The sequence below is a fragment of the Macrobrachium nipponense genome, chromosome 24 (assembly GCF_015104395.2).
Source record: "Macrobrachium nipponense isolate FS-2020 chromosome 24, ASM1510439v2, whole genome shotgun sequence".
In the NCBI taxonomy this organism is placed as follows: domain Eukaryota; kingdom Metazoa; phylum Arthropoda; class Malacostraca; order Decapoda; family Palaemonidae; genus Macrobrachium; species Macrobrachium nipponense.
Window position 1 is genome coordinate 18,940,780 of NC_061091.1, and position 25,524 is coordinate 18,966,303.

The following is a 25,524-nucleotide window of genomic DNA, read 5'->3' on the forward strand; positions in this document are numbered from 1 at the left end:
AAGTTAGAAATTAAGGCCATATTTTAAGATTTAAACAGAGGGTAATGAAAAGGGTGGCCATCGCAGGCCCACAACACCAAAACGCTGTCAAAATTTTTAATTCAGATTAAAAAACTTTAGAAGATTGATGCCATCTCGATGTTTGCGGAGTCGCTTGTGTCAACAAACTTCCCATTTCCTGTGCTAAATCCGCACACCACTTGTACCCATAGCTGCTGGGGCACTTTCATCACAAGCGCCTCAATGGCGTGGTTGGTATGGTGTTGGTGTCCCACCTCGGTGGTCGTGGGTTCGATTCTCAGCCATTCCATTGAGGAGTGAGAGATGTGTATTTCTGGTGATAAAAGTTCACTCTCGATGTGGTTCGGAAGTCACGTAAAGCCATTGGTCCCGTTGCTGAATAACCACTGGTTCCATGCAACGTAAAAGCAGCATACAAACAAACTTTCATCACAACAATCGTAAACATGGTCCCTTGCCACGACGTTTTTAAGGAAACTACAGTTTTGGTAGAAGACGATGATGAAGCGTGCACTAGATAATTATTTAAATAAATAGTAAAACATCAATATTTTACATAATTATGATGATTAATTTGAAAATATTCATTTTTGAAAAAGTAACTCAATTCCTGACTCAAATTTAAGTAATTATTTTTCGGAATTAGAACATTTTTTTAAATTCCTATATTAGGTATGACGTCACAACATCTTGACTTTCATACCAATTGTAAATGAATTGCTATACTCAACTTTCTTGCAGAACAGTTTACCAGTTATTCATGCAGATTGTTATCAGCTATTCATGTGATTGTTGTAATCGTAATGCGCAAATATCTTTATTATTTACTTTTTGGATATATGAAGCTGTATTACTGCCAGATTACTGCCGTAGTGTGACGCAATCGCTTTCACTCCCTGGGCCTCTTGTCTGTTTTCGCACCATAAAAAATTAATGGGGCCGAATTTGCAGTGACCAGAAAGTTTGCATTGAGGAGCATATGTTTTGATTGAGAAAAAGACAAATTTATACAATAGCTAGCTTGTAAAAAATACTTGATTACAAAAAACTTGATTGACAACTAAGCAGCATACCTACTAGGGTAAAAAACCGCATGGTACAGGGGTGGACCATGTGGTTTTTTACCCTATCGGTTTCAGAGACAGTGCAAGCACGTTTTTTGGCAATATTTCTGTAACGAACACTCATATCAGAACAAGATTTTGCTATAGTTTATTATTTCATCATGCATTTTATTTCACATGGAATTCACCGTTGCCAATTGGTATGTGTTCACCCTCCAAACTGGGTATAAGACTTACACAAAACGTCTAAATTGGTGAAATTAGCCTGTGTATTAGAAGTACACGTGTATATATACATATATATTAAAGCAATTTTATCATTATTGCATTACTATGACAACTAAAATTCATGGAAACAGTTTTTAATAATGTATCAGCGTATGTGTGAAGCTCCACTAATGTGGCAACGATGATTTTGCTATTCTTAGCATGCAAACATTAAAGGTTACATTTATTTCTGGCATATATACAGTTATTAAAAAAAATCAAAATACTAATATAGACTTAAGTCAATGAAAAGTGCTAGCAAAAAAAAAATTTATAATTCACTAATCTGTCGTCTGCTCCGCAATGGTTTTTGGCAGCCAGATGTACGACAAGGTTAGAAACATTGGATTGTATCTACTTCAAAAATATCTGTAATTTTTCGGGGTAATTTGGTTGCAAAAAAGGGATAATAGACATGAATTAAATAAACATTTTGAAGTAACAAAGAAAAGCTAAACTAAATAATGAGTAAAGTAAACAATTAAGAGAATAGGGCTTTGCACCTCATAAACAGTGTCGTCGTCTGCTGCTCGTAACTGTGTTTGTGGAGTGAGCGCTTAGGAACCAGGAACGGCAACGTGGTTCAAGTGCAATTTGGAGTGGATTAAGACCAATAGTGTGTATAATTACAATCAAATAAGCACTGTGGAGTTTCAGTTGTGATGGCAGTCAGGATAAAACCACCAATTACAAGGTAAAAATTAATTCAGTTCAAACCATGACCACGGGAATAAAAAGTTTCATACTTTCACTAATATAGGCAACAAAATGTTTTATTGTGCTGATTACAGCTGCAATCTTGAGTAAGATCAATAAATGTTACATATATATGCTAACATTGTTCAATTGAGTGCTGGGAAGGCTGGGAAAGATGGTGATTTTCCGTAGTTAGACCGGCCAGCCTGACGATAGCTTCCATATCAGATTTCAAAACTGCCTTGAAAACATATTTTACGAAGAGCGTCACATGCTTATTTTAGTTCGTATGGGGCTTTCATATAGTATCACATTATGTTGACAAAACTTCAATCTTTCGAATGGTATGCTTAAAGTTTTGTATTCTTGTTTCACCAATTTAATATCGAGTGAATAAGACCTGGGCAGCGTGATGACGATGGATCGTCCGTGATTGTTTACCATACTAGCCAATTCCTGTCGTTCAACAAACTACCCAGTCTGGTTAGGTCATGACATGATATTCTATGGAAGGTGAGTTTTTTTTGTGTGTGGAATTTGGTCCTTTTGTTCTTCACTTGTCCCGTTTTACATTCATCCCTAAGGGGCTGGTAGGTACTAAACATGGTGCACATAAACCAAGTTCCAAACTAAAGGGCTGCAGTCATACCCTAATCTGCAGGTATACTGTGTGGTCAGTCTTATAATTAGCTAAGGAAGGTGTGAGTGCACGTAGGCTAAAAGGTAATGCAGTCCACCCAAAATATTAGGCTAATGGTAGACCTGTACAGTAATGGCCCGAAGCTGGGGTCTACAGTTAGATCTGGGCTTTTGCAACTATGCTAGGCCTGAATTATGGAGAATGATACCAACCTAGCTTAATGATTGAGTGCCTAGTCTGACCTATCCTGGCCCCATGGCCCCTGTAACTAGACCTAGGACATTGTAGTTAGTAAGTGAAATTCAAATCCTACAAATGTGCAACATAACTTGGAGCGGCTACAGTTTCGCGGGCCAACTTTACCTTCGGCCAAGAAAATTGGCGGAGGAACATAGAACCAGTGTGGTAATAATGGTTGTACCTAACCAAATGAACCAACCTAACCTGACTTAGGGCACGTGTCCTAACTTGGCCAGGGGGACTTCGCCCTCCTGGACCCCCCAGTATAGTAACAACGGTTGTGGCCTAACCAAACGAACCAACTAACCTGACTTAGTGCGCAAAGGGACTACTTACCTGTGTGGATGGATTTGGTTATTGTGTGGCCCTGGAAATTGGCCCGTGAAACTGTAAACAACCCCATAACCTAACCTAGGGCACCAAACCTTGCAGAAAAATATTTGTCTGTCTTCTTATATATATAAGCTACCCAAGTTGAGCTAAGTATGAAGGTACTGCCAATGCAACTGCACCTGTCTGCCAGTTTGCATTGTTTTCCTGATGTTTGCTCCTGTTCTGAGTAGTTTTATATATGCCACCCATACTCCCCATATTTTTCCTTTTCAGTTCATTCCATGGTTTTATAACTTAATCACTTCCTTTCTTTACAGATCCTTGCTTATTCTTACTAGATTTGTTTGAGGCAGGGCAAACCTCATTTTACACTTTTAGTATTATTCAGTATTTTCTATTTTTCATTCTCATTTCTCACTTTTATCATTTCTAGGTCAGTTCTCATACTTCTCCCTTCCATTTTATACTGAACTCCTTGATGAGTTACTAAACCAAAGGAGTCATGATAGTTCTCAAAATGAAAGGTGTATAGACAGACACCGAACAAGACTGCTCGTTCCACTTTATATGAGCTATGGAAACTAAATATGAATTACAAAAAAAATTCAGTATTAAAATACTCAAGAACCAAACAAATTGGAAGACGAGGAAGCATTATATAATCCAACTGAATAGAATTTTAAACTACAAAGATGCAGGTTATAGATATGAATGAAGTGCAAAGTAAACAAAATTATATATATAAACAATATTCTGGCATAAAAGACCTACATAGATGTGAACAAAAGTGTGCCTGTTGAGGGATTAATGTAAGTTTTGAAAAGGCGTAATTCAAAATCTGCAATAGTTTAAAGTGACTTTCAAAACAAGCTGATGTTCCAGTGAACAAACCAAGGGGTGCCTACTTATGTCAAGAGGGGTCTCAGGTTTTTTATATAAAAAACTAAGCATGAAAGTATTTAGCCAATACAGCAGTTGAGGTTAAACTTTTTTCAGTTACAGAATTGTAATCAGAGATAATTTCTCTTTATTGTATGTACGGGGTTAGTGCTGTCAGTGCACCTCATGTAGTGCACTGTAGCCATTACTTAAGGGTCTTTACAGTGTCCCTTGGCCCCTAGCTTCATTCCTTTTTACTGTACCTCCGTTCATATTCTCTTTCTTCCACCTCCCTTTCCAACCTCACTTGACTATTAAATCATAGTGCAACTGCGAGGTTTTCCTCCTGTTACACCTTTCAAACCTTATCACTGTCAGTTTTACTTTCAGCTTTGAGTGACCTCATAGGTCGCAGCGCTTAGCATTTAGCATAAATCCTGTATTCTATCTATCTGTTGTATTTTCACATCTCAAGGCCTTGTGAACAGTCTTGTTGTGTGACTTATCATTTCATTTATACATTTATTTTTATATACAGTGATCAGTAATTACAGGTGATGGAAAGTAGTTCTTTCACATCAACCTTTGAAAAATTCCTATTACCCATAGAGCACTTGGTAGCTAAGCTACTTTTACACTTTTTGAGTACAAAAATGGCACATTTTATTGTCATTCTGCCGTATGCAGTATGCGTCATATTGCTGAATTTGGTAGTTTGGAACCCCGGTATAGTGTAAAATGTAAAAAAAGTTCTGGGCTTACCAAACAGTATCTTTGGTAATATTTTTAAAGAGCTGTTACATTGGGTCCCATTTAATTAAATAGTAGACATGTAAATGAGAGGTTTTTTCTAATAAGCTGTAAATCTTCACAATTTGATACAAATCACCCTTCTCACAATAAAAGTTGGGTCACATGTGGCTTCAGTTTAGTGAGGCTCTTAATTACAGATGATGACCAATTCAGGGCTCTTCATTGTTAGAGAATACTCACTAGGTTAGAGGATGTGATTATTTTTTCCTAACCATTGGCTAACATGTCATGCTATGAGTGATAATGTACATGTAATCAAAATAACTTTGGATGTATGACACTTTAGATTAACATTGTTTTCCCTTTTCAGAGAATCATTGTGCTGTGATACTAGGCAGGAAAAACCTTCATTTGTTTGCAAGGTGACAGGAAGGAGCATTTTAGGAAGCCAGATTTTTTTTACCATAAATCACCATGGATGCAGAAGAACCTAATAAGGAAGTTACTGTTCCAAACAATCTCCAGAGAAACAAACCAACTTCACTCGTAGTAACACATTTACCAAAAGATGCCACCAAAAGAGAAATCGAAGATTTCTTTGGAGCAGTTGGTCCAGTTAGAAGATGTCATCTTGTGAGAGATAAAGGTAAAATAAAGTTTATTGGGAAGAGATTAATGCAGTGTGTGAATTAGAAATCCTTATATATATTCAGTTCCAATCCTTATATATATTCAGTTTAAACTTGCAACTCATGAATTGTATTTATTTTGTTTACATTTCAGATTGGGAATTCAAGGGCATGGCATATGTGCAATTTTGCCATTTCCAAGATGCAGAAAGAGCACATTCATCCCTGAACAGGAAACAGTTCAGAGGTTCAGCCTTAAAAGTCAAATTTTCCCGAACCCAGAAGAAAGAGAAAAAGGGAGATAAAAAGATTAGGAAGAAGAAGGTAGATGCAGTAAATGATGAGCATTTTGATGGTGAAATGAAAGAAATACATCAGAAGAAAAGGTCTAAAAATAGAAAAAAATTTGAGGTTAACGATGAAGCCAGAAATTTGAAGAAAGGTAGACTCATCTTGAGGAACTTATCTTTCCAGGCATGTATTGTCTTCTTTTCTGATAAGGTGTTAATACTTACACATGGTAATGCTGTAGCTTTCATTATGGTAGTACATATTGGGAAATATTATCTTCATATTTTAAGCTAAGCTTCATATTTTAAGATAAAAATTAAACCTTCTGATGCAATTTGCTTATAGAATAGTATTCTGATTACAGGTACTCCCTCCTCATTTAACAGCGGGGTTCCCCAACAAATAGCATTAATTTCAGCCATATATTATACACAAAACCATACTTGGTTTTTTTTCTATCTGTCCACTTGCCTGTGGTGTTTCGTATGGTAACACTGTGTCCTGGGCTTTAGATAGTTACATTCAGCAATTATAATAATATATCCTATTTGAATATTAACTGTGTAATTCGCATACAGTACATTATTAAAACACTTTTCAGTTTCAAATGTACACCCAGATATCCTTTTAAAACTTACACAAAACGTAACTATCTAAAGCCCGGGGCGCATTGTTACCATACACAAACACCACAGGCGGGTGGACAGATGGAAAAAACAGAGTATAGTCTCCGACATAGCCTACAACTTGGCAAAGTTCTGACAATACTTTTTATCATTTTATATCTTATATATTTTAACTTAATCATTTTATAACTTCATATAATGCATAATTTTATTTAAAATAGTGTAGGTTATTTAACACATTTAGCCTACATTCCCGAGTTAGCCTACTAGTAAGTCAATACAATACTAAACTTTTCTCAGAATCTCTACATTATTTAGCAGTGACTTTCGTATTTTAAATTTGGTATTTCATAATTATCGGTTTTAGTTTCTTCATCATTTATTTTTATTGTAGAGGGTAGTGAGATGAAAAAGATAATTAATAAATTTCGGCGATCATGGGTCATTTGAAAGTTGCCGTCTAAACATAAACAAAGCACAACGCCATCTATTGAGGAGTGAGAGATGTGTATTTCTGGTAATAGAAGTTCACTCTCGACGTGGTTTGGAAGCCATGTAAAGCCGTTGGTCCAGTTGCTGAATAACCACTGGTTCCATGCAACGTAAAAATACCACACAAACAAACATCTATTGAGGAAAGTGAACACTTAAACTATTCGCTAATGAGATAAGCATTTTCAAGCATTGATAAAGATTTACGCTTGCAATTATTACCTCTAGTATCATCTGATCTCATGGGTGACGTATCGAATACGTATGTAAATACACAGTTGTATAAAAAATTATCAAACTGTATTACATGTAAGTCTTTCAAGCATACTAAGAGTAAGGAATTCGTGCATGCCAAATGTCTCATTGTTTTGAAAAGGATTTACATGGTAGAGATTTCTGAAGTGGAATATTTTAAAAAATTTATTTATTTTCAAGTTGATTTAAAAGACATATTTGACTTCACACATTTTCTTTTCATTACTAAAAATTCACACGTTTTCTTTTCCTTACTAAGATTTATTCTCACTAAAACAAATGAGATATGGCATAATTTTTGCTGTCATGAAGTTGTAAACAAACGAACCAATGGCCGCTGAATCAAGCCAACCAGTGGAGTTCCCAGACCATTGAATGCCGACTGTAAGAGGTTCAGCTGTATAGCTTTCCTTTACAAAGTATATTAAAGTCTTATTTATTGTTTTAGCCAAAGATTTCCTGGTTTTCAAAACCTAGGCTGTCGTTAAATGAGGGGTACTTGTATAGCAAAAAAATTGTAAGTAAAATAGAGTAGGTTATTTTGTTGTTGCTGTATTTAATAGATTAAGTAAATTTTTTAACATTTTATTTCTGGTTTTTAATTTCTAGGTTACAGAGGAGATAATAAGAGGTCATTTCTCCCCGTATGGCACAATAAATGAGATAAATATTGTTCGTAAAGACGGCAAGAAACTAGCTGGGTATGCATTCTTACAGTATGAAACCAAGTTGCAAGCATTAAAGGCTATTCAAGAGTGCAATATGAAGCCCTTGTTAGGTAAGTGGGAGGTTTTTTTTTCAGCTGCAATGTGCTTTACCAAGTATTTTACATGATCATATTCTTGTTTCTGCTGGGGGTTGAGCAAGACATGAGTTAAAATTCTTAACCCTCAAAGAGCTGGCCAGTTTTGTATTATTTGGATAAGACATTTTGTATCCTTATTAGACTTAGTAACTTTTCCAGAGGGAAATTCTGTATTTCTGATTTTTTAAAAATTAGATCACAACTGTCATATCCACAGTTCTTTTGTTCCCTGCTTGAAATTAATGTAGTAAGTATAAAAAACAGGTAGCCGCTGTTGAGTCCATGGTGACTAGACTAATATAAAAAAATTCACTGGTCTTACGGCCAGGTATTGTGTCACAATGATAAACATTATGACATGGTAGAGTATAAATGGACTCAGGATAAGAGGGCACCTTCTATTATCCTCAGCAAACAGTAACACCCAATTTGTTCATGAAACTTACCTGTCAGATATATATATAGCTGTATTTTCTGAAGTCCGACAGAATTTAAAAAACTTCCGACACACGCAGTGGTCGGCCAGGTGGTTAGTACCCATTCCCGCCGCTGGGAGGCGGGTATCAGGAACCATTCCCATTTTCTATTTATAATTTTTCTGTCGCCGGTGCTGAAAACACCTGTTTTCAGTACCTCCGTCTTAGGATTTTGGAAACTTCATTGCCGCTAAGTATCCTAATTGTCTTTTGATTTATTTACTTGGATTTGTGGCTAGGCATACGCTATCTTAAATTGATTTGAATTTGATTCATTTTTGCATAAGATATCTGAATCTAGTTAGGCTAGTTTCAGAGGGGGTTGTCTGCAAAGATAGGGTGTGGCTACCGAAAGCTTCGGTAGATCCGCACTTGGTATGCACGAGGGGTATGGGTCTTGCTTCTTTGTTGAGATTTGTCATGTAAGGAGTGTGAGACTTTGTCTATTCCGTAAGAAAGACGTATGATTCGTATGTACGCAATTAATCAGTAAACATGTCTAATTCCGTAAGGATAAACTATGATTCGTATGTACGCAATTAATCAGTAAACAAAAGTCAGGGTAGTGAACCTGCTAACCTTCCTGTAGACTTTATTTTTGCCTAACCCTATAGTATGGCCTACGGGTTAGAAAATATGTCTGCGAGAGGTGATCGCTCTCCTTCATTGTTGTGAAGAGTGCTACTTCTGTTATTGTTACTCCTAACCCTGTAATGTTGCCTTCGGGCCCTAAAACAGTGTCTGTAGAGGTTATTGCCCTTTCTCTTATACTCTTTCGATTCGTAACTTAGCATCGAAAGTGCTTGCTTTAGAGAGCAATAGTGAAGTGGCTAAGTGCAGTGACAGTGCCCCTTGTGTAGTGGAGGGTGCGTCAGATCGGCCTTATAACGCCTCTAGGTCTAGACCTCTGTCGGACTCCCAGGACCACAGGGAGAGGGCATGTCGAAAGCCGAAGGAGGGTTACGAGGAACCCCCACCGATCTGGCGTGCCTTCGGCAGTTTTCTGATGAAAATCCCAGACTGCCAAAGTTCGTGCACGTGCACGAATCCTGAAGGATTGCTTCTCTGTCACTCCGGGCGTCCTCGCCCCGAGCAGGTTGAGCTCTTCGGAAAGGACTCGCGCCCTCTAAGAAGCTTAGAGAAGAGGACGCATTCACGTCCTCTCTCTCGTCAGGAGGGAACGTCAGATCCGCCCCATAACGCCTCTAGGCCTGGACCTCTGTCGGACTCCCAGGACCAGGGAGAGGGCATGTCGAAAGCCGAAGGAGGGTTACTGGGAACCCTCATCGATCTGTCGTCCCTTCGGTAGGACCTGTTGACGCTTCCCAGGCTGCGGAAGATCGTGCACGTGCACGAATCTCGAAGGATTGCTTCTCGTCCTCCGAGGCGTCCTCCCTGTGCAGGGGTTGGAGCTTTCGGAAGGACTCGCGCCCTCTAAATAGAAGATTTATAGAAGAGGACGCTTCACATCCCCTCTCTCGTTATGCGTTTCAGTGAGAAGTAAGAAGGCGAACGTCGCCTGATCACGTGTACGTCTTTCCACCGAGAAATATGAAAAGAAGGCAGTTTCTCTCGCTTTTTTTGACGCCTGTCAGGAGCGTGACGCTTTTCTGAAACGCTTCTGTTTTGACGCTCGGATGGACGCCAGGCGCGCGACCAGTGGACGCCGAGCGCGCAGCCAGCGCACGCCAGGTTTGTCTCCTGGCTGAACGTTTCGTTGAACTCTTCAAGCTCTTGTTTAAGATTTGAGCCTCAAGAATGTGAAGTAAGCAGTGCTTCGGAGGAAGCTTAAAGTGAACAGACAACTTCGTCTTCGAAACCCAGCAAAACCTCGGGTTTCGTGAATTCAAGAGGTCTCTGTCAATATTATATTGCTTTTCGTAAAGGTGGATGGAGTTAAGGAAAGCTCAAGGGAAGATCTCGTTTTCTCTACCGCAGTCAAGACTTTGCGATAAGGCAGTTACGGGTTATGTAAAGGCTCGACGTCCTGCACGTCAGGACTCTCGGCGACGTTCAGTAGGATTCTTGCAAAGGCACTCATCAAAAGGACGCTCTTCAGGAAAGCGCAAGACAGGACTTCCTTTGCCATACTGCCAATAAATTTTAAGCTTTAGCAAGCATTAGTTGTGATACGGGAGAGGAAGCTGGTTGGAGAGTTTCTTCCTCTTCCCAGGATAATTTTGCAAGCTTTTTAGCCCATCTGAAAGGGTTTTTCAGATGATAGATTTTGTTAGTTTCTAGTCGGGACTACGCTGCCGAATTGAACATCGTCGTTCTACCTGCCGTAAGCCCGTCTCTTAACAGGATTTTTGCCCCTTCCTCGTTTGAGACGGGAATCGGAAAATAAAATGCTCGACTTCCTGGATTACGTTTTGTTAATTCAGTGACTTTCCCCCATTGACAATATACTATCGTTTTGTCAAGTAAGTGGGTATCATCCCCTCATTGACAAAATATCTCTTTGTCCCGTAAATGGGTTAGTTCTCATTGACAAACATCTCATTAACTTGATATTGCGTAAGCGAATAAGCTCTTATGACAAGATTCGGAAGAGCTCTCATTCGTCATTCGCAGACTCGTACAAGAAATAGACTTGTAGACTACGTCAATGAACGCTTATGTCCAATATAAACATAAAGAAGCTTGAGATGTCTGGCTTCGATTTTCTTTCTAAGTTTTGTTCATGAAACTTGCCTGTCAGATATATGTAGCTGTATTCCGAATTCAGCTATATAGATGTCTGCCAGGTAAGTATGAACAAACTTTATTGTCAATATAATATTTTTGCCTTGCGTTATTTACTACTGGTTGGTTCAAGTCCATATTAACGCTTGCTGTAGTTACCTCTTCGGATGGCAACCGAGAGGTCTATTGTCTATTATTTTAAGGACATTTAATCGTTACTTCCTGCAGCCTTCCAGGAGTTTCCGATTTATCTTTTACCGTTGTATGGTAGTGTTCTGACGACACAAACGCATCTATATATTTAGCGTTTTCTGTTTCGCTTAAATATACCAGCTTGAAAGTCTCTTTCTGCTCAAAAAATAACGGAACTATTTCTTCGTAGAATAGGGTAGCTGGCAACCCAGACATAAAGTTAAGAGACGACGTTCGTAAGCTGCTGGCTGCTGCTGTCCAGTCCAACCGAGCCAGTAACAGATCGTGCGCTGTCATGCGCGGTAGGTTACGTCTCTCTCTCCTGCGGGATTGACTGACTACCCGTATCTCTGTGCTGGCGGTTACGTCTCTCCTGCGGGATTGACTGACTAACTCTATCTCTGTCCTACAATCACTGACTTTAGCCTAAGATTGAGGGGATTTCTTACGTGAATGAATAAACTTTGCATTCGTTTTGCCTTACTATGTTCAACAGAGTTATCTCTTAATCCTTTCGGTGCTCATTACCGCACGGTATAGAACTACGAGTCTACCGCAACATTGTACTTTTATATGCTCTCCTGCTTAGGCAAAGCGCAGCCTTATTAGGGAAGTAAGCATACTCGGGGAGGGAATGGATGAGCTTGCTGGGGACCATTTCCTTCCTGAAGAAGTTTGTTTCCCTGAATAGACTGCAATTCAGACCACAGTTTTTTCCTACCGGGAAACTTGAAATATTATTCAAGATCTAGGAATGATTCTGAACATCTCTCAGTGCGTCTATCACCTGAGGTGATAGAAAGAAAGTGCCGGACATCTGGATAGGGTTTCAGATGTCCTGGTTCTTAATCTGAAAGAAGTAAATGCAATTCGGTCGTCCCTCCAGTCCTCGAAACGAGTTTTTGGAAACAGTGGTCCAGATCAACTCTGATATTCCACAGCTCTCTCATATCTTAAGAAGTATCTTCTCTCGGTCCCTGCTCGAGTTTACGAGAAAAAGCCTATTATAACAACAGGCGTAGAATGTAACGATCCTCTAGAGGTTCGTTACAACGATTGCAAAAGTCCGTACGAATCGTCTCGATCGACGCAGCAACTTTGACTTCCGAGTGGAATCTTTCTTTAGAAGTAAGTTGAGAGTTGTGGAGACTTTAGGGACGCCCTTTCATTCTTCTCTTCGATATGTTGAGGACGAAGAGGCTTCTTCTTCTCTGCTCCCTTATTCTCGATCCGGGATCGGTACCATTAAACGCCATCCTATGATATTAAACGGGGATGGATGTTAGTCTCTTTTCCCTTTTTCAATCGCTTAGGAAATGTAATAAGAGGATTTATGACGTCACAGGGAGCGACAATGACGCTGATCGCCCCATGTTGGCCTTCAGGATCCTGGATTCACAGAGGTCACATCCTTCCTAGTTCGCTTTCCAAGGACCTTTTCCGAGAGAGTCGGTCTACTCTTAACTCGAAAGGTACCTTATAACCTCTCCGCTCTGAGTCTGACTACGTTCAGACTATCGAGATGTTGACAGGAATAAGATTACCGTCTTACATTTCCGTCTGAAGAAGTGGGATAGCTGGCAGTCACAACTATTAAGAATACGCAAATATGTTGTTGACGGCCTTTGGGCTCAGAGATTTGCGTCTGTCAAACAACAAAGCCCTTCACGATCTTTGAGTTCTGTGGAATCTCGAAACTCGCTCACCATCTACTTTTTGTCTCACCTGTTTTCTCGGAGCCAGACACTCGTGCGAGATCAGGCGACATATAGTAGCCCTGAGTTTCTTGTTGACGAAGTCGGTTGCGTTTATACACCCCTGATGATCGTGTAACATGAGACCAGGTTGGACTGTCAGGCATTCTTCCTTCGGGACTGAATCGCCTTTTTGCTCCTCGCTCCTTTCTCCTGGCACCAGAAGCTCGAGTCAGGAGTTGATTCGCTGACGACATTGGGTTGTGTTGATACACCCCCCAAGGTTTGCTTAGATTGAATCGCCCAGGCAGTCCAGACACTCATCCTTCAGCAAAGAATAGTGCCTTATAGTCTTCAGGGTACAGCCTTGCTGTCCTTGATTCGTCTGACTGGTCAACTGGTCGGTCACCTGACTTTAGTACAGACAGACTGACTGTGCATGTCCAGATCGAAGCTTTCAATATGGAACTTAGACGTAGTCTGAAGTTCTTGATGTCAAAGCATTCGAACCTCTCCTACCTGTTAACTTCTTGCATGTGATCAGGAAGGCCTTCTTCTAACCACCCTAGATACGACAAAGAGGGTTAGTGAGATTTTAAGCCATCGTCACAAGTTTTGGCTTTAGAGAACACAAGGCGGTGTGCTCTCTAAGCCTTTCGTTGTGGCCTAAGAATGGAAACCCGTTTTGTCCTTGGGCCAGGAGCTTGGAAGCAAGGATGGCACAAGTTAGTGGGCAGGAGCCAGAGAGAGTCCTGTGCCCTGTCGGGTCTCTCAAGTTTTATCTACATAAACTCAAGAAAGTCGAAGTCATTCGGGCAATCTGCAGTGTTCCGAAAAAGACCAGACTTGCCCATATCGAAGAACACCCTGGCTTTAGTGTTAAGGAGTTCTTTCAAAAATGCTCCTTCATTGTGTTTGCACAAAGATTTGAAATCTTTTTATCTGAATGCTCACGAGGTGAGGGCGCAACCTCGGAAGCATTTCAACAGAGCATGGCACTCAGCAACATCCTGAGTACCATGTTTTAGCGAAGCAACTCTGTGTTCACTTCACACTCCCTGCGAGATGTGAAGATGGCATATGAGATCTGCTGCTCGCTAGGGCCATACGTGTGCAGACACAATCTTGGGGGCAAGAAGTACCACTCATCCTATCCTGTAGAAAATGGTTAGGAAGAGCTCTTAATTTAGTTGTTGAGTCGCCGACAACGGCGACTTCTTAACTCTTAAGCCTTAGTTACACACCTTAACTTTGGCTATGGTTGGTCAGGTGGTGATATATATATTTATATATATATATTTATTTTACTTCTTAGCCCTCATGGTATGGTCAATATGGTCTAGTCACATTGTGGTCACGCCCCCGTTGACAGATCATCTGGAGTGCACCAGCTTTATAGGTCTCTACCTCGCTGGCAACTCTAGTAAAGCAGAAGCAGACTTGGGTGACAGTAATCACGAAGTCAGCTATGCTAACAGGTGGAACCAAGATGTAAATCATCTGCATGTATTTGTTTCCCAAAATCCTTCTATTCTGTCCCTTCCCACCTCCAACGGTGGGATTCAGCTATATATATCTGACAGGTAAGTTTCATGAACAAAATGATATTGTTATGATACAATAAAGTTTGTTCATACTTACCTGGCAGATATATATAATCAAGTACCCACTCACCTCCCCTCAGGGGACAGTGGAAATAAAAATTATGAATAGAAAATGGGAATGGTTCCTGATACCCGCCTCCCAGCGGCGGGAATGAGTACTAACCACCTGGCCGACCACTGCGTGTGTCGGAAGTTTTTTAAATTCTGTCGGACTTCAGAAAATACAGCTATATATATATCTGCCAGGTAAGTATGAACAAACTTTATTGTATCATAACAATATCATTTTACCTACTACGTCAAAACCGCATGAAGAATTGGTTATACACATTCGTACCATCGTATTGTTTACATACGATCAAAATCAGACCAAGACCATTCCCCTCTGTAGGTCAGTGCAGGACAATCCCCCACTCAAATCCCATGTCTTTTTAGGGAAGTGGGAGAGTTTTGACTACAGCAACTATCAAAAATATAAATTTTCATAGTAAAATTTATTATTTGGATACTTACCTACTGTTAAATTTAGCTATATCTCCCCGCCAATTAGGAGAGTCGGCATTCAAACAAAAAATTCAAATGGTTGCCCGGATGACTGTCTAGTTTACCTGTTCTCCACCAGGTGTATTTCGAATGTTTTAGCTCTTGTCAGAATTCTCCTTGACAGCCCACTAAGTTGTGGGGAGGCTGGGTGGGTCTACTTTAACAGTAGGTAAGTATCCAAATAATAAATTTTATCATGAAAATTTATATTATTTTGAGATGAATCTTACCTACTGTTAAATTTTGTACATGAACTTCCCTGCCAGATATATACTTAGCTATAGTCTCCGACGTTCCGACAGAATTTCAAATCTCGCGGCACACGCGACAGGTAGGTCAGGTGGTCTACCTTACCCGCCGCTGGGTGGCGGGCGTATGAACCAATCTATCTCTCCAGCCAGATTTTTTTTTCTGTCGCTGAAGCGATAACAACTGTTGTCGTTTCTTCCGATATCTTCTTCATTTCTCGCTTGCCTGGAGATTGATTTGAACATTTTGGTGACGTATTCGCTCTATGTTGTTGCTTGGCCATACGCTGATTGTGGACCGTTATTGACTTTGCGCTGGATTTTCCTGTAGAATGTCTGATTTTGATTCTGTTTCCAAAACTCCGGTTTTGTTTAGAGTATGTGTGACCGATGGATGTAAGGTGAGGTTACCGAAAGCTGCGGTGGACCCTCACACTTTCTGTGTTAAATGTAGGGGGAATGAATGTTCGTTTAGTAACCCGTGTCAAGAGTGTGAGGTTTTGAACGAAGATGAATATAAGGCTCTTTCTTCTTATATTAGGAAACTTGAAAGGGATAGGTACGTAAAGCTTCTTCAAGGAGCTCGAGCAGGTCGAGAATGAGTGAGAATGAAACTAACATTAATGTAGTTTTAGAACCTTCCTCCCAGGTCTCAGCTCTGCTCCCCGCACCGAAGCCGTAGATTCGTCTTTGGAGGCGGCGGCCTCAAAAGCTTCCTTTGTTCTAAGGAAGACAAGAATCTTCGTACTGAGCAAGGTAAGAGTGTCAGTGATGATAAGTGCAGTGTACCCCAGTGATGTGGAGGGTGCGTCTACCGGCTCCTTAGTGCCTCCAGGCCTAGACCTCTTCCAGACTCCCAGTTCCAGTGGAGGAGGAAAGTCGAAAGCCGCAGGAGGGCTAGGGAGAGCCCCCACCGGTCAGGCGTCCCTCGGCAGATCCTGAAGTTCGCTCCCAGGCTGCCTTGGATCGTAAGAAGAAGAATATTCTTCGCCAGTGTTTTTCGTCATCCTCTTCTCCTTCGCTGAAGCGTGGGTGGAGCTCTAAGGAGGCGTCACGCCCGTTGAAGAGGGCTGCGGAGGCTCCCTTCAGTACGTTAGCGTCCAGCCCCCAGAAGACTTTTCTGATGTAGCTTCCTTGCAAGCAAAGAAGCCTAGGAGATCCGGTGATCGCCCTCCTTCTCCCGCGCCTCGCGCTGAGCTTGCTTCGGAAGAAGATCCTGGGGACTCTCCTTCTCGAGTACTAGCGGGCCTACAGCTCAGATCACAGCCTTGGCGGACTCCTTGGCATCGAGAATCGCGTAGAAGGAAGGATTTGTCTCTCCCGATCAAGAGATCGAGGCGCGTTTCGTCGGAAGAGCGCTCTCCTTGTAATCGGCGTTCTCCTTCTTTTGAGGATTCTTCTACTCATCGTAACATTTCACGAGAGGAACACCACTCCCGCTCGGAGGTGTCGAGACGCCATTCGACGGATAGGCGCTCCTTGGACTATGAAGATTTTTCCTCAAATCGGATTCCTGCCTCGGGTAGACGCTCAGCCCCTTCTGTTTCTCCTTCTTCTAGAGTTCGTGCAAGAAGAGAGAGTCGCTCAGGTCATAGAAGACTTGGTTCGTCGTCGCCGTCTCTTCTTTCTTCTCCTCGTCTTCTCAGAGAACCTAGGAATGCCCTTCTGAAAGTAGGCGCACTTCTCCTTCCGACTACTGTAGTCGGGCGTCGGATAACGTGACTGGTAGGCGCTCATCGCATGGAGTTCGCTCCTCCCCTGTAAGACATCAAGAGTCTAGTAGGAGCCCTGCTCCTGGTAAGCGTCATTCTTTTAGTAGCTGTTCGCCTGGAGAAAGACACCTTGATCCTCGTTTGCTTCGTTCTCCTAGTAGGCGCTCTTCGTTCTCGAGACTCCCTACTCCTCATCGGTCTCCTCTTGCTAGAAGTCAAGAACGCCTCAAGCGCCCTGCTTCTGTTAGGCGCTCGGAGCCTTACAGACATTCTCCCCTCGGTAAGGACCAAGATCTCGCCGAACGCCCTGTTCCGTTTAAGCGCTCGGAGCGTAGCAGCCGCTCTCCGCTTCGTAGGCATCAAGAGCCTCTCGAACGCCCTGCTCCTGAAAGGCGCCCTATTTTTAGCAACGTTTCGCCGCTTGGTAGGCGCCAGGATTCCACTAAGCGCCCTGTAACAGATAGGCGCTCGGCGCCTAGTAGCCGCTCTCCTCACGATCGGCGCCAGGATCTTAGCAGGCGCTCTCCCTCTCGTAGTTTCCTTTTCCCTAGGGATAGACGTGGTCTTTCTAGAGAAAGGAGTCCTTCCTCTTTTGATGTTAAGAGTTTGTCTGCACTTAAGGAAGGAATGCGAGTTTAGACAAGAATTTTCGGATAAGCGTCCGTCTTTTACAACTCGTCGTTCTCCTGTACGCCTCTCTACTTTGGAATCTTCTCCTCATTCAAGACGTTTGTCTCCTTCATCGCACTGTACCCCAGCTAGGAAATCATCTAAGGATTCTCATAAGGATCCTCATCCTCGTTCTCCTCATCCTCGTTCTCCTCTTCAAGAAGACCAGGAAGCCTCTGAGGAAGAAACTAATACATCGGCAGCAGTTTCTTCGTACAAGAAGCTCACAGAGCTTCTCCTTCAGGAGTTCGGAGAGTCTTTGAGCCCTACTGCTCCTCCTTCTCCACACTCGTTGTTCTCCACAGCGAAAGCAACGAAAGGATCTTCGTGTGTGAGAATGAAGCCGACTCTTTCTATGAAGAAAGCGCTCAAGAGTTTCGGTTCATGGATGCGCACTAAAGAGGAAGCGGGGAAAACAATGTTTGCCTTCCCTCCGTCGAAGCTTTCAGGAAGGACAGGATTTTGGTATGAGACAGGAGAACCCTTGGGACTGGGCCTTCCGTCTTCAGCTGACGCAGATTTTTCGGCACTAGTAGACGCCACTAGAAGATCAGCTTTGAATTCGGCCAGAACAACGTGGGCAATGAATGAAATGGATCACATTCTAAAAAGGAAAAGGCATTTTTAGAGTCTTGGAAGTTTTCAACTTTCTCGATTGGTCCCTCGGAGTCCTAGCCAAGAAAACTCAAGGACCGGACACGTTTTCTCCGGAGGATTTGAATTGTGTCTTATCCTGTATGGATAAATCGGTGAGAGATGGGGCCAGCGAAATAGCTTCACTGTTTGGAGCAGGGGTCTTGAAGAAAAGATCAGTATTTTGCTCATTTTTAACAAAGTCGGTCTCACATGCTCAGAGATCGTCTTTGCTTTTTGCCCCTCTCTCTACACAGCTGTTTCCTAAACACCTGGTTCAAGACATTTCGAAGACTCTCTCTGCCAAAGCTACGCAGGACCTTCTAGCACAGTCTGCAAGGAAGCCGCGCCCTACCTTCCAGACTAAGACAAAGAAAGCTAAGCCAACCTCTCAGGAACCCTTTCGAGGGCATCTACCTCTAGATCCTCTTCGTTCAGAGGTCGGAAACCAAACAGAAGAGGGAGGACTTTTTACGAAGTCAATCAAAACCTCCCAAGTAAGACTCAAGTCCTTCAGACAACTGTAGGCGCCAGGCTTTTACAGTTTGCAGAAGTCTGGGCCCAGAAAGACGCCAGATGCTGGACCCTGTCAATTTTGAGGAAGGGCTATCTAATCCCGTTCTCTTCGAGGCCTCCCTTGACGAATACCCCGAGGGAGTTGACGGCCAGATACAGGGACCCCATCATGAATCAAGCCCTCCGACTAGCGGTAGATCAGATGCTGGAAAAGGAGGCGATCGAACTAGTGGCAGATCATCTTTCGGCAGGCTTTTACAACCGCCTGTTCCTAGTTCCGAAATCCTCAGGGGGATGGAGACCGGTGTTGGATGTAAGCGCCCTGAACTTCTTCGTCGAAAAGAAGAAGTTCACGATGGAGACCACTGCCTCGGTGTTAGCAGCACTCCGTCCAGGGGACTGGATGGTGTCCTTGGACTTACAGGACGCTTACTTCCACGTACCAATCCATCCTTCCTCGAGGAAGTTTCTAAGATTCATGATGGGGGGAAGAATCTTCCAATTCAGGGCCCTGTGTTTTGGCCTCTCCACGGCCCCCCAAGTCTTTACGGCCATCATGAGGAATGTGGCACAATGGCTTCACCTGGAAGGGGTGAGGATTTCGCTCTATCTCGACGATTGGCTTATAAGGGCCAATTCCAGAGATCGTTGTCTGAAGGACTTGAAGCAAAACCCTGGATTTGACTTATTCCTTAGGACTTCTGGTCAATCTGCAGAAGTCAAGTCTGATTCCCGCTCAAGAGTGCGTTTATCTGGGGATCCGGATGAACTCTCTGAGTTTTCGGGCTTTTCCGTCACAGGAAAGGAAGGATAGCCCAGGGGACTCGAAAAAGTAACAAAACCCTTCTTAGGGAAAGAAGTATGCACAGTGAGGGAGTGGATGAGTCTGCTGGGGACGCTCTCCTCACTGGAGCAATTTGTTTTCCCTAGGAAGGTTGCACCTGAGACCGCTCCAATTCTTCTTCATCGGAATGGAGTCGTCCTTCTCAGGATTTGAAGTTCTCCCTGTCAATTACTCTTCAATCAAGAAGGAGTTAGCATGGTGGGCGGATCCCGACAAGTTTCTCGCAGGGACTGCCTCTTCAATCCCAGAAACCCAACCTGGTGTTGTTCTCCGATGCGTCGGAAACAGGTTGGGGGCGACTCTGGGAACCAAGGAGGTGTCAGGAACCTGGATGGGGGACCAGTCTTCCTGGCACATCAACAGGAAAGAACTAATAGCCGTGTGGCTTGCTCTGAAGGAGTTCGAGTCACATGTGACAGGAGCAGTTGTGCAAATAAACTCGGACAACACCACGGCTCTGGCATACATCAGGAAACAGGGGGGGACGCATTCCTTCTCTCTGTACGAAACAGCAAGAGATCTTCTTCTGTGGACAGAAGAAAGGGGGATAAAACTTCTCACCAGATTCGTACAGGGAGAAAGGAATGTAAGGGCAGATCTCCTCAGCAGGAAAGATCAGGTCCTTCCCACAGAGTGGACTCTGCACCAAGATGTTTGCCAGAGCCTTTGGAAGTTGTGGGGCAGGCCTCTCTTAGACCTGTTTGCAACTTCAAAAAAACAAAAGACTGGATCTGTATTGCTCTCCCATCTCGGATCCAGGAGCAATAGGGATAGACGCTCTCCTACTCGATTGGAAAGGACTCGATGTATACGCGTTTCCCCCCTTCAAGATTCTGGGGTTGACTTTAAAAAAGTTCGCAGAGTCAGATTCCGCGAGGATGACTTTGATAGCTCCCTTTTGGCCAGCACAAGATTGGTTCACAGAGGTGCTGGAATGGCTAGTGGATTTTCCAAGATCACTTCCTCTAAGGAGCGATCTACTCAGACAGCCCCACTTCGACAGGTACCACAAAAACCTCCCCGCTCTCAGTCTGACTGGCTTCAGACTGTCCAGAAACTGGTCAGAGCGAAAGGCTTTTCGTCAGCAGCTGCTAAGGCAATCGCTAGAGCGAGGAGGTCTTCCACATTACGAGTGTACCAATCGAAGTGGGATGTCTTCAGAAGATGGTGCAAGAGGAATAACGTTTCCTCTTCCAGTACCTCTGTGAATCAAATTGCAGACTTCTTTTTATTCTTAAGACAAGAATGTGGCTTAGTAGTTTCGACGATTAAAGGCTATCGTAGTATGTTGGCGAATGTCTTCAGGCACAGGGGCCTCAACTTATCGGAAGATAAGGACCTACAGGACCTTATTAGTCGTTTAATACAACGAAAATGCAGTATCCTAAGACACCTAGCTGGAATTTGGATGTAGTCCTTCAATTCCTTGGTCCTCTAGGTTTGAAACCCCCTAATTACAGCCTCATTCAGAGACCTTACCAGGAAGACTCTGTTTTTGATGGCTCTAGCTTCCGCCAGAAGAGTGAGTGAGCTTCAGGCGATTGATGGTAATGTGGGTTTTAAGGAGGACTCTCTCATTTGCTCTTTCCTTCCTGTTTTCTTGCAAAGAATGAGAACCCATCAAGTCCATGGCCCAAGAACTTCGAGATTCGTGGGTATCTTCTTTGGTAGGAGAAGAACCCGAGAGAACTCTTTGCCCAGTGAGAATGGTGAAATACTACCTTAGAAGAAAAGAGCAACTGAAAGCCAACCGAGAGGTCCTGTGGTGTTCAGTAAAAGAGCCTACTCGTCCATTGTCGAAGAACGCATTGTCCTTCTTCTTGAGAAGCCTCATCAAAGAAGCACACGGATCCTGCAGAGAAGAACATCTTAGGCTTCTTAAAGTGAAAGCACACGAAGTAAGAGCCATAGCAACTTCTCTTGCTTTCAACAAGAATATGTCCGTGCGAAATCTGATGGAGACAACATTCTGGAGATGTCAGTCAGTGTTCGCGAACCACTACTTACGTGATGTGAGAATCACTTACGAAAAATGCTTCGCCTTGGGCCCGTACGTATCTGCGGATTCAGTGCTGGGGCAGGGAGCTGGAACTCATCCTGTTTAGTAGTATAAATTTTTCCCCCTTGTATTTGTTGTTGTTGGTTGCCTTAAAGAGGATGCATGAAGGCATCTCTTTAGGTCGTAATACTAATCTTTAGTAGTTTGGTTAGGTGGTCTGATGAGGGTGGCTCCTTGCAGTAGTAGTGGTTAGGGACCTGTTAAGATAGGGACGAACTCCCTTTAACAGATCCGACTTGGATTCTACCACACAAAGGATCACATATCCCAGTGGTAGATCCGAGAGTCTTTCAGCATCAGGTCACGTCCTAGCTGTAGCTCTCCAGGCAACGCAGACTCAGAGATAATATCAATGAAGTCTTCTGCCTGAACAGGTAAGAACCAAGGTTATTTATATCCTACAACATCAGTTGTTTCTTATCTCTCCTTATTACTTTAGCTGTCTCTTACCCTCCACCAAGGGTGCCAATCAGCTAAGTATATATCTGGCAGGGAAGTTCATGTACAAAAATGATATTGTTAAACTACAATAAAGTTTTGTACATACTTACCTGGCATATATACGTCTAATGGCCCACCCAGCCTCCCCTCAGGAGACAGGTGAAAGAGAAAAAATCTGGCTGGAGAGATAGATTGGTTCATACGCCCGCCACCCAGCGGCGGGTAAGGTAGACCACCTGACCTACCTGTCGCGTGTGCCGCGAGATTTGAAATTCTGTCGGAACGTCGGAGACTATAGCTAAGTATATATCTGCCAGGTAAGTATGTACAAAACTTTATTGTAGTTTAACAATATCATTTTAGCTGATTCCCACATTAAGAAGAGGATGGTGGGTAGTGCAGCTAGACAAAATTCCGCTCAGCCATTCGAGCTAAAGGTTTCTTATACGAAACCCAAAACATTTTCACCTGATCTGGAATCCTTGGTGGATTTCACTACCACCAGAAGTTGGATTCCATTCAGGGAGCAAGGGTCTCATGCGCATGCAGCAAAGAGCAGCCTTGTGGAGAAAACGGATTCGATTCAGCCAGCATGAAACGCAAGCAGTATGAGGGACCCCTGTGCCTGGATCCAAAAGCCCTATCAAATGACAGTCACTTAAAATGAATACCTTTACAATATAAAGGTACGCTCCTATACGAAATTTGTACTTTCACGCTCCCCAAAATATTACAACCCGGGATTTAAACAAAAGAGCCTAAAGAATTGCTCTTTTTCGGTTCAGGAAAAGACTACCCACTACTAGTAGCGGATTAAGGGCTTTACTGTTTTCAAACACAATGCTCGGGAAAAACTGAATTGTACTTCTACTGTGACACATCAATCCTACTCTGGAGCGACAAATTGACTTAACACTAAATGAAGTTGCAATTCCTGCTCACATTATGAATGTTTAACTTCAATAAGGTAGAAGATATGGAGCTAGTTGGAACCAATGGCTTTACTGACTTCCGAACCACGTTGAGAGTGAACTTCTATCACTAGAAATACACATCTCTCAAATATTACGGAGCAAATATTACGAGAATGCGGCATACGTATTTCGGAGATTTGCGGCGGAGAATCCACGCGCGGAGGGGAGGAAAGTTTTATTTTTTAAATTCACCATAAATCTAAATATTGTGCTAGAGACTTTGAATTTGCTTCAAAATGAAGATAAATGATTGAATGTTACAAGAGTGTAAGAGTTTTAGCTTACAATTGCGTTTTTTTACTATTTCGGTAGAGTCAAAGTTGACCAAACGTGGTTTTTTTTCTATTTATCATGATTTATATGCAAATATTTCGAAAATGAGAAAAGCTACAACCTTCAATCATTTTTTTTTTATTCTACATGAAATTGCGCACATTTTCATATTATAAAACTTTATGTAACGGCTAATTTAAAATGGTGCAAACATTACGACAATCGCACAAAAAAAATTTCTGATTTTTTTCTGAAGTTACTGCGCGGATGTAAGGATTTTTTTTTTTTTTTTTTTTTTTTTTTTTTCATAAATTCACCATAAATCGAAATATTGTGCTAGAGACTTCCAATTTGTTGCAAAATGAAGGTAAATGATTGAATATTACTAGAATATAAGAGTTTTAGCTTACAATTGCGTTTTTCTACCATTTCGGTAGTCAAAGTTGACCGAAGGTTGAAATTTTGGCACATCGTTATTTATATGAAAATATTTCAAAACTGATAAAAGCTACAATCATGAGTATTTTATTGTTGTATTCTACATGAAATTGCACACATTTTCATATATAATACTCCATGTAACGACTAATTTAAAATGGTGCAAAAATTATGTCAAAGTGACAAAATAATTTCTGAGATGTGTCACTGATACTTTTTAGTGCGATAAGAAAGAAATTCATGCTTGCGTGCCTGGGTAACGATTGTAAACAAAACAACGCCTTGATCCGTGAGCTCCCATCATCCCCCAAGGCGCGTGATTCAAAAGTTTTCGCCTGGTAGGCCTGTAAGTATTTTTCCGCGAATTTAAAAAAAAAACTTTTCTGTGTCGACGTACGATACGTCCAATCGGCACCCGACAGACAATTTATCTCGACGTATAATACGTCCAATCAGCGTAAGAGGGTTAAGTTTACAGGCTATATAGAAAGGAAAAATGTCTGTAGTCTTTTATCTAATCCTAAGGTCTTTGGTGTAAACTTAGGAGCACTGATGTGTACTGGTGAAAAGGCAGGTTTATGGCATTTCATGCACGATAAAATCATTGTTCCACAGTCTAAACTAAAAATGTATTAGCAGGAACTTGAAATGATGTACTCAGCTTTCAAGTTAGATGTTTCCATGAACTTTAGTGATGAAATCAATAAGCGTAGAATGAAACTCTAGGAGTTAACGATCCTAAATCGGCAGCGTGCACTGTGAAATAAGCTGATTGCAGCTTTTCACGCACAATAAATAGTTACTCCGTAGTGGCAACTAAAAAAAAATTAACTAGAACCTTGAATTATGCACTTAGTTGAATCAATAAGCAAAGAACAAACTTCTCTGAGGTGTGGTTTCTTGAAGGACCAGAAAAGGAATGGCATCTTGGTCAGATTTTGGTTATATGTAAACAATATGATCATGCATATGTGCATAACCAGTTCTTCTTTTTGTGGTTTTGTCGTATTAGGTAAACTGGGTATTAGCATTTGCTAAGGATAATAGAAAGTCCCCTGTTGTCCTGAGCCCATTTATGCTTTATCTTGTGTTATAATTTTATTATTAAGACAATACCTGTCCACAAGACCAGTTAAGAGAATTCTTTGAGATTAGTCTGGTCACCATGGAGCTCTGGATAGACCATGGAAATAGTAATCCTTGAGGACAAGACAGTAACTACACTATCAAAAATTTAAATTGTGCTTTCTTTTTTTTATCACATCTGTTGTACCCTTTCACTCATGCATGAAAGCATCATTGGATGTTTTTTTCTGACTGCATATGAGTGTAATATGCTGACAAAGCTGTTGTGATTGTATGGAGTGTTGAAATTGGGCTACGGTAGCCCAAGTCTTATGGTGTTACATATAATAATAATATTTTTTATTAACTTAGCCTTTTTCTGTTTGCCCATGTAATCCTTTAGTTATTCTAATATAATATGATAAACAGTTTATATTGTACTTCATTTTAAATCTTACAGTCTTTAT

The 25,524-nt window shown here is 41.9% G+C and overlaps 1 protein-coding gene across 1 annotated transcript in view; it reads left to right on the forward strand.

Moving 5' to 3' along the window:
- The window catches only part of LOC135205497 (RNA-binding protein 28-like), a 50,097-nt gene that overhangs the window by 691 nt on the left and 23,882 nt on the right, over nucleotides 1-25,524 (forward strand). Inside the window, exons 2-4 of the mRNA XM_064236221.1 lie at nucleotides 5,264-5,539; nucleotides 5,677-5,996; nucleotides 7,796-7,964. Coding sequence (XP_064092291.1) covers nucleotides 5,368-5,539; nucleotides 5,677-5,996; nucleotides 7,796-7,964 — 661 coding nt within the window. The 5' untranslated portion in view covers nucleotides 5,264-5,367. The remainder of the gene's footprint in view (nucleotides 1-5,263; nucleotides 5,540-5,676; nucleotides 5,997-7,795; nucleotides 7,965-25,524) is intronic.